General features: G+C 34.4%; 1 protein-coding gene across 8 annotated transcripts in view; it reads left to right on the top strand.

Annotated features, from left to right (window-relative positions):
- The window catches only part of EFR3A (EFR3 homolog A), a 71,622-nt gene extending 61,485 nt beyond the window's left edge, over positions 1-10,137 (top strand). For 4 of the 8 annotated variants that reach the window (XM_071738400.1, XM_071738401.1, XM_071738397.1 and 1 more), the window contains exons 19-23: positions 285-373; positions 3,874-3,922; positions 5,180-5,283; positions 5,911-5,960; positions 7,143-7,723. In XM_071738400.1, the coding sequence (XP_071594501.1) occupies positions 285-373; positions 3,874-3,922; positions 5,180-5,283; positions 5,911-5,960; positions 7,143-7,248 (398 nt within the window). In that variant the 3' untranslated portion in view covers positions 7,249-7,723. Of the gene's footprint in view, positions 1-284; positions 374-3,873; positions 3,923-5,179; positions 5,284-5,910; positions 5,961-7,142; positions 7,724-8,902 lie in introns of those variants that run through there. The other 4 variants (XM_071738403.1, XM_071738402.1, XM_071738398.1 and 1 more) reach the window with 2 other exon arrangements.
- The last annotated feature ends 98 nt before the right edge of the window (positions 10,138-10,235 follow it).

Raw genomic sequence — 10,235 nt, forward strand, 5'->3', positions numbered from 1 at the left:
TGGCTTTAATGAGATCGCATCTCATTTTTTAAATTCTTGGCTTTCAAGTTGGCAAGATCTGGGGTAAGAGGGGAAAGGGACAATGAAAAGATTTCATGCATGAATTTTTCCTTCATATTTAATAATTTAGAGCAGTAACTGATAATTTTTAACAACAAATATTAAAATAGGTGGTATTGTGTTATATAAGCATATAAAAACAAATCTGCATCTAATGTGTAGAAATTTGACTGATGATGTTTCAGCTGTTAAACAAAAGGGGAAATAAGTTGTTTTCCTTCCAGATGAGGACAGACTCTCCAGGAGGAAGAGCATTGTGGACACAGTATCTCTTCAGGTGGATATTCTGCCTGGCAACGGCACAGAGGATAAGGTATGAAAATCACAAGATGTTTTAAGGCAGCATCTTTGCTGTGTGGGGAATGCAAATGAAGTTCTCTCAGAAGGTTTAATGTCTAATTGTTGTAGCAATGTAAAATGCCTTTGGGTTCTGATTTTATTTTTTTAAAATTCATATTTGTAGAAATGTGTTGTCAAAGAGACCGATACTGATCTTACTGTATAAAAACATGAACTTTTTTGTGACTATACTTTTTACAGATAGTGCTGCAGAATAAGGGGTATCAATATGTCTTTGTATGTCAAACAGCTAATATTTGCTGATTAAATTTTCTTAAAAATTTATTTGCATTTTGAGGACTTAAATAAAATTTCTGTATCCTTCCATTATTTGAAATAGTTGGGTGTCTTATTAATTAACATGGGGCTAATACAGGACAAGTGCTAGACCTGCTGTCTTTGAGACAGGCAGTTAAAGACTAGGCAGGCTACTTAAGCCACAGTGTTATGACCACACTTTTGCCTTCCCAGAAGAGTTTAGCACACAGTGCCTGGAGACATAGGAAGAATAAGGTAGCCACAAAAAACGTTGTATATAGGGTTGATAATCTGATGCTAATTATCTCTTAGGAAGACTGCATTATAATTAAAATTATCCCACATCTTCAGACACTTCATTTGAAGTATTTCTTAAAATAAATTCCTATTTCTATTGAATCTTTTTAAATTCTGCTGATTTTTATTAACCAGATTTCTGCTGGATGCAATGGAGATTAGCTGTTGAAATTGAGATGCTTGTACCTGCCAATGAATCCTACATTTAGTATTTTAAAGCACAGACTGCCTAGGAACATGAAACAGAGTGTAGACAGAGTTAATCTGTATGGTAGCTAGAAAATTCAATATTTAGCTATTCTAAAGGACCAAGTCTCATTTTATAACTTGCTCACTGTGCAAAACAAAAAACCCTATGCAAAACATAACTCACTTCTATGTTTTGCATCATTATTATTCCTTTCTTGTTTGTGCTGATGATTGCATTTTGTGTTCAGCTCTTGGTATTGTGCATTAGCAAGGATACAGATAAACTAGATTAAAGTTAAGTACAAAGAAGAAAAAAGTCTTTGAAAAATAAGGCAGATTATCACAATTTTTAGTCTTATAAAGAAAGTAAATGCTCATAATCAGAATGGGAATGTTTGCCATTAATATCCTGTTTAAAAATCATGCTGATGTTAGCTTAAGCATTGATATATAGACATTTTTAAGAAGATACAGCAGTATAGCAGTTGCAGATAAATCAAAATCCTTGTATGAGTTTTCAGTTTAATGTGGTACAGTGTCTTGGATAATAAATTACTGTTTGTCTCTCTTAAGAAAAAAAATTTAATAACCAGAAACAGATAAAACAAAGTATTCTCCCTTTTGTTGATTTACAATGTTTGTTTAGAATGCAAAGGGAAAACCAGTATTTTCCAATTTGCTGACTGCATCTAAATCATGAACATTTGGAAAACTTTCATAGAATCACAGAACCATGTCTGTTGGAGAAGACCCTTAGGATCATCAGGTCCAACCACTAACCTAGCACAGTGCTAAATCCACCAATTAACCATGTCCTTAAGCAGCACATTTACAGATCTTTTAATATCTCCTGGACTCCACCACTTCCCTGGGCAGCCTGTTCCTTCAGTAATTGTGCTGTAACTTTTTTTTTAATTCTTGTTGCTTCATAATGCATGTTTTTGGCCACCAATAACACAAGATGATACACTGGACTGAACTGAAAAGGGGGAAAAAAGCCAAGCAAAGTCCAAGATGATTTTAATCTGGTTCTCTTACTGTGTAGGGTAAACATGCATAGTCCATAACTGTCAGCAGAAGTAAACTGCACATACAAAAAAAGGAGCATATGACTTAATGATTAAGAGGATAAACTACTTAATTAATGGAACTTTTAGGATTAAAGATTTATATCATTTCTATACTGTGTGAGGTAGAAAACTGTTTGTTCATGAGATATCTATTATTGTGTACAATACAAATGCAATTCTTTTATATAAGTCTGTTAGTGTACTGTGTTTGGGAAGCTGGTTTATTCCCTAGATACCCCTATTATAAGATGAAAGCACTTGTAAAAGCAGATAGTGCTTCTATGATATTAGCCATATATAATGCTAATATGAGCAACCAGTGTGAATGCTAATTAAAAATGTAAAAGCTTCCATAAACAAGTGATATTCATATTATGAATAGTATAAAAGACAATTGTTTGAAAACTAAATACTCTTATCTCTAACCATATGCATAAATATTCAACACAAAGGACATTTTGTTGTTTATTTATTAAACTTCTATATATTCAGAGGTAGAGACTAGGATGCTTATATAATAAAATCTGTTAGAAAAATAACAGCTCCATCAGGAACAAAATATAACACTGGTGTAAAAAGGAAACATCTACTTGATTTTTCCATTTACAGTAGGTGAAGTCAACAAATAGAAAAATTGAAAGAATTCCTTTTCTTCTGAATTGAGTAAAATAACTTCTTGCTTCCTTACAAATCATTTTGCTTAGATAATTCAAAACCATTCTAGACCATAACTGTCTACAAGGAAAAATATCAGTGCTGCCTGTTTACATGTAGTTAGTTTCAAAGAGTTAAAGTAAGGCAGTCCAAGCCAAAAAAACATGTTATATTTAGATGAATACTGTTTTGCCATCTAAGCATTGTCCCCTAATTTTATCACAGTGGTTTCACTGTAAATGTGCTTACTGATACAGAAACTAGAGGTCTATAAAGACTTGAAACACAAAGATCCATGAGCTGGAGCTCTTCAGAGAAATGTTCATGGGTCTTTGGTAATTTTGCAGCCTCAAGCAATACCTAATGAAGTACATCTGCAGCAGCAAATGGATATACATATTGCTAAATGAGCAAGTTTTCCCAGTGCATCAGACATAGCTTGTTGTGAAGAGCCCTTTAGATCTAACATTTATGGCATAAACACCAAATTAGTTGGAACTCATACGGGTATGAAGTTAGCTGAAAGCAATAACCATTTTCCACTCAACCCTTCACTATCATCTCTAATTTTAGTATGATACTGCTGGTAACTCAGCTAGGCTGAGGAAGCAGTTGCTGTTATTTGCAGCAGCTGTCTTAAAAAAAAAAATACTGAGCCTTAGTGGTATAGGAACACCACAGTGTATTCCTGACCCAAAAGAGTGTTCTGCCACAGTTCAAGTCCCTTCTGAAAGTATTGTTGGAATAGAGCATCTTGAGCAGAATTTTGAAAGTTTTCCTTGACCTTGCTTGATTAAAATTTCGCACTTATTGCAGTGGCTTAGAAATGTTAATTAGTGATCTGTTGGTGAATCAGTGCTGGCACAGAAACTCCAGACAAACTGTTAGAAACTTGTAAGGTAGAAAAGCTCTGTGGCCATTTTGGCCTTCTGTATTTATGACATTCCATAGCATTTTAGAAGATTTTATATGAGAGGTTTAAAGGGTTTTGTTTCCTTGTGTTTAGGTTGATAATACTGAAGAAATCACCTTTGAAGCTTTGAAGAAAGCAATTGGTAAGATGTATTGCAGTTGTGTTTATGCAGCATGGTTCTAGGTTGCTGTGGAGTTGCTAGCAAAAAAGGTGTGGCCAGAATAACATGATTAAAATATTACTTGTTTTTCTCCTCAGCTAGTAAATGTATTTAAAATTTCAGTTATTTCTACATTTCTGAAATAATATCTTGGTAATTTTAGTGAATTAATTTCCTAAAGTTAATGTGACTGAATAAAAAGCATCTGTAAATGCCTGTCATCTGTTAAATTTGCCCTTACAGACCAAGCTATAAATAATATGAGATTTTCAAATTCCATTGAGTGATTATTTATAAAGCAATAATTTTTTACATACTCAGATTTTTCAGGTCTTCAGTGCATTCAGAAGAAGGATTGTAAGGACTTCAAAAGCATTCCATTTTTCAGTTAGTTACTTATACACTTCAGTCAGATTTGTTTCAAGGAATATTTTTCTAACAACGAATGCACCAACCAGAACTCAGAAGTATTTAATTTCCTTATTTCACATCACTATAAGCATTTACTAATCAGTGCTGTACAGTCCAGCAGAATCCTGTGAAAAATACAGATTAGGTGTTTTAAACAATAGTGATAATTCAATCTGACAGTTTTCCAAACCTTCCTAATCACTGAGGTAGTTAAATTCATTCGAGACTTTAAAGTTCCAGCGGTTGAATTTTCACTTCTCAAATTCTAATAGCTCACCTGTCTGCAAGATACTGGGAGGGAGGAGACTCCCTTCTTTTCTCTTGAAGCTGAACTTGTGTGCAGTGAGTCCAGTCTTGAGTCCCAATAATAAAAAAAAAGGAACTTTGGATGTACTCCTAATTAAAGCACATAGTAAGAAAGAGGTAGAACTGAGGTCCTCAAACCATCTCCCTGAAATTCTGTCTGCATTTGGCTTTAGAAGCAACGACAGATAATAGCTTGCTTGAGTTTAATAACTCTGAATACAATGTTTGTTTGCCTTTGCAGTGCACATAGTATAATAAAATAGACTAGTTTGGGTTGGAAGTGGCCTTCAAATGTCATCTAGTCCAACCCCCCTGCAGTGAGCAGGAAAAGCTTCAACTAAATAAGCTTGATTAGAGCTTCATCCAACCTGATCTTGAATCTTTCCAGGGAATAGGTATCTACCACATCTCTGGGCAACCTGAGCCAGTGTTTACTTCCCTCTTTTAAAGGTTTATATTACTTCACACTTGCTAGACAAAGATTACATGTCTTTTTTATTGTTGTTGTTTTTTTTTTTTAAGATAACAATGGGCTTGAAGAACAGGAAAAAGAAAAAAGACGCCTTGTGATTGAGAAGTTCCAGAAAGCACCATTTGAAGAAATTGCAGCACAATGTGAAACCAAAGTGAGTTCCTGACAAATGTTTTACAGTACAAGTATAAGCATCAGTAGAGATTTACTGATTGAAGGTGTTTTATGCTAGCATTTCAGTATTGCTGTTTCTTCTAAAGAAGTTTAGTTCTTTGTCTTCAAGCTTTTATCTCTACTCTTATTAGTGTTGACAAATTCCAGTTATTTAAAGTCTACTTTTGGCTGTTTCTAGACCATTTGTAAAGGAATGGAAATCTCATATAGTTGTCATTTGAATGTTTTCCTTACTGTCTTTAAAATGTAGAGTCACAATCCATTCCTATTTCATCCTGGAATAACTATACACCTATTATGTATTTATTATGCTATATACACCATTGTGTATTTTGAATAACTAAATGTATTTAAAGTTTATTAAACTTAGGTCTGTGACAGCAAAATTTGCTATATAATGCCTTGCACTCTGAGATGGGCTCACTCAATCTCGTATGGCTCTTCAGGTCTCAGAATCCTTGCACCAGTGAGAAAAGAAATTGAGATAGTAAATGCTGCCTAGAGTTGCTATGTGGTGCTGTGAAACACATTCACTGAGTATGGCCTGGCACATTCCTTTTAGCTTGGTTCAATATTTAGTAGTTAATAATTTTAATTTTTTTTCTAGGCAAACTTGCTTCATGATAGACTTGCCCAGATACTGGAACTCACCATTCGGTAAGGCTTTATGCAAGAAGAATGTGGTGAATGCCAAGTGAGCTGTAAAGCAGCGGTGACTGCTTTCAGGTGGTTGTGTCATGCAGTTCTTAAATGCATGTGGTAGGCACAAAATAATACCTGAATGTTGTGGTTTAACTGTGGCAGGCATTTAAGGCCCACACAAGCTCTAGTGGGGTGAGGAAGGTAACTGGAAGGGTAGAAGTGAGAAAACTCATGAGGAGAGATAAAGGCATTTTAACAGGTAAAGCAAAAGCTGTGCACACAAGCAACGCAAAACAAAGAATTAATTGCCTGCTTCCCATCATCAGGCAGGTGTTGAGCCATCTCCAGGAAAGCAGGGATCCACCAAACGTAAATGTTAGTTGGGAGGACAAACACCATCACTCCAAACCTCCCCTGATTCCTGTTGCTGACCATGACATCTGGTTTGGAATATCCCTTTGGTCAGCTGGGGCCATCTGTGTCACCTACCAACTCCCCGTTCCCCTTCAGCCTAATTTCTAAGGGAGGGTGGGGGAGAAGCAAAAAATCCTTGAGCTGTGTAAGCACTGCTCAGCAATAAGGAAAACATCTCTGGATTTTCAGCACTGTTTTGATCGCAAATCCAAACCAGAAAACCATATGAGTTGCTATGAAGAAAATTATCTCTTTCCCAGCCAAAACCAACACATTGAGAAAGAGGAGTCTTCACCTAAAACAGTCAATGTGATTTTCTTATTATTTTGAACCTTTTAGATAGTGGAATGTATCCATAAACCATATGTACTATGGTATAAACCATAAAGTAGTATGCTTCTATTTTTGTATTATTTTTGTGTATATCAGGAGTCAGATTGAAGAATGCTGTTGGTTTTTTATTGGTGTATCAATTAGGTATTGAATAGTGAAAATAGTATATTACATTATTACAGATAGTTGTGCATATCTGTTTTGCAGTATAAATATTAATAAAATGGATTTTCATAGTTGTGTAGCATTAGTGAAGTTAATGATTTAGACCACAATTAAAAAGAAAGCCAAAGCATAATTTCATTAGAATTTCAGGAGCAGGGTAAAATACTGGTGGTTGAGGAGTGGGTGGTTTGCTTTTGTTTATCAGCTATTAATGTATAAAGTTACGAAAAGGAAAGCAATCTATGTGATTATAAATTAATGTTATTGGTTGTTCTTCTCACATAGTCCTCCGCCCAGCCCCTCAGGAACGATGACCATGACTGCTGGACATGCCCATTACCAATCTGTTCCAGTCTATGAGATGAAGTTTCCAGACCTTTGTGTGTATTAAGTGTCTTCTGAAGTCTGCTGGACATTATTTAGAATAGAATACAATAGAAAGAACAAGATGAGTTTTCAAATTTTGTTTTTTATTTCATCTAAGATAACTTTAAAGTAACGATGAATATGAGCCAAATACAGATTACTCTAGCCAAAATCATAAGACTGTCCTGACTTGTTTTTTCTTCTGTAATATATGTGAAGTGCACACATTTCTTCACATTTCTTCATTTTCATATTTGAGTATATGTAAGTCAGATTTAAAACTTAACTTGCCATATAGATGAATGTTTCAATTACATTAGGAATTTTGATTTCTGTTCATTCCTTTAATTTGAGACATTGTAACTGAAGAACATGTTAAAGCTTTTTTGTTTGGTCGTTTGGTTGTTGTTGTTTTCTCCTCTCCACCTCAATTAAATATCTAAATAGAATGCTTTTGGCTTGCTTCATCTTAATAAATGTAACCTTGGCTCCCTTTTGTTCATGCTGTCACAGGTAGCCAACTTGTATATTTTGAAATATATGGAAAAAACAGTAGCTTACATGTGTTCAGCTACAGTAAATGGATTAATGGACACTTGTTAACTATTTTTTGATGCATAACATACCTGCTTTTTTAAATATATGTGCCCACTATATGTCCTGTGCTTCTAGCTAAAAGTTAACTGCTTTGCATAAGAGAGGAGAAATCTCTTGAAGCACTGAACTGTGCAATATTTTTCATGTCTTAAGGTGTATGGTTTACAGATTTTGAAAATGCAGTAGTATTTTACTGTCTGCTTTAGTATAAATAGACAAGAGATATATTTAGTATAGCAGAAAATAAACTGAGGATGTTTTCAATCATAAATACAGAAGTTACAAATGTATTCTGTGAGGTATTTCTCTGGAGTTTATTGCAGCTTTTAAATAATATTTTAGTAATTTGGATAAATAGATAAAACCATTTAAAGATCAAGATACCATTACATACGTTTTCAAGCAAAAGCATTTTTAGAGATGCATCTCTGTGTTCATTTCTGTTTCATTTCTGAAACCTTTCTAGAAAGAAGGAAAATGTGGTAAATTTCATAGGTTTACGTATCTGAGTTTACTACTCTAATGTAAAGACAGTAACACTGATACAGTAAATCACTGAGCTTTTGATGAAAATTGTCAAGGCTGTCTTTATGAATCACTAAATTCTGCAGGCAAAAAATAAAAACAGTGGGGTTTGATACCATGAATAATAAGTTTGCAGTCCCTTTATCTGACTGAAGGAGCACAAACATGAATCATTGTTCTCAGGTATCTCTAATAAATGTAAGACTTCTAAGTTAGCCAGTGGCTTAGGTACACAGTGATCTAACTTCAGTTAGCCCTGCTTTGAGCAGGAGCTTGGACCTTCAGAAATTTCAACCTAAATTAGTTTACAACTGTGTAATTGTAAGATCTGAATGGTTACCAGGCCAGCAAACTTGTTGTTTTGAGCATTTGCAAACCCACTGTGGAACAGATTTTATGGTTTTTGAGCTGTAGGCCGGTGTTCCACTGGACTACTTTTAAAAGCCTGATGTGCCTCAACATCAGAGTAATCAGCTACTTAAACCTATGAGATAACATGCTGAGACTTTCAGAAAGCATTCTTAAAACTCAAAAGGTAATTGAGACCTTCTTTTCAGTTTAACAGTGCAATCACAGCTGTTAGTGGATGACGAAACAGCCCCTTATCTACAGCATTCCGTTGTGATTTTTACTGCTGCAGCGTATCAGCCTGATCAGACCACAGTCTACACATAAGTAGGACTCTAGCTTTTAGTTTTCACTTTTTCTTTTCTTTTTTTTTTTTTTTTTTTCTTTTTTTTTTTTAAGGTAAGACGTAATAGTTTTTTGGCCTATATAAAGAGTATAATTTTTTAAACAGTAAATTTAACCTAGGGATACAATGTAAACCACTTACCCACTCTGTCATTTTTTTTAAATAACACTGTGCACTTTTGTACGAAAAGAAAATGAGGAGTCTAAGAAATAAAGAATGTACTTCCATTTGCACTCTTGCAGAATGAAGACTGTGCTGTAAATACAGGATTGTTTCTGTGATTGAATTCTATTGCATGAATGCTGCATGTGAAAATAACTAGCTACAGCATTTCATTTTTTGTTCTGTTTATGAACTGTTTTTCATTTAGGCTAATGATAGGTTTCTATGATTTAAATGCTCAAATGAATTTTGTTTGGAAAATGCAGGTGTTGTGCAGGTATTGTGCAGGGAATGAAGAGCTTGTAGCACTCTGTGTGATCACGTGGTATTTAGTTTCTTCCTTTCTGGAAATTCAGGGAGTCTGTAAGTCCATAATTGGTTCACTTTGGCCTTTCTAGACATCTGTAAGATGGGAGTGACTGTAAAATATATTGTTTTGGTAGCTATTGTAATATGTAGCTCATGAATGAAACCAAATGAATTAAGAATGCTGTTGTATAATATAAAGCTGCTTTGTTTCACTTATCTCCTTCTGTTCTTGAGACAAATTGGAGAACTTAAAAGCTGTATGTGCATACTGGCCCTGTGTTATCTGCAGCACATTGAGTACTGTCATAATCTTTATAAATTGTATCCAGCTGTTTAGATTTATTCCAGCCTTTACTCTGGATTCTCTCTCCCATTGTGTTATTTTGAAAAAAATTGTAGTGGTTTGGTAGTAGGTCAGTTTAAAATAAATTAAATCCTTGTTGATTTCGAAAGATAGAAATAGGCTGTTGTTCAAAATGTTGTTCAAAATGAGAGTAGGGCTAACTTGTCTGTTGTTTTGATGGTCATATATTCTGTACTGTACATAATGAACCAGTTTCAATAAATGTGAGAACACACTGTGCAATCTATATTTAAGCAATAAAATAAGCCAAAATTTAAAATTAATCTTTTCTAGGGTGTCATTTAACTTTTATTGCTCACAATTAAAATGTCAAAGAAATATTTTCTTGGCATTTGCAGTATTTTACACAGCTTTTTATTTC

Source organism: Heliangelus exortis, chromosome 2, assembly GCF_036169615.1.
Source record: "Heliangelus exortis chromosome 2, bHelExo1.hap1, whole genome shotgun sequence".
Taxonomy (NCBI): domain Eukaryota; kingdom Metazoa; phylum Chordata; class Aves; order Apodiformes; family Trochilidae; genus Heliangelus; species Heliangelus exortis.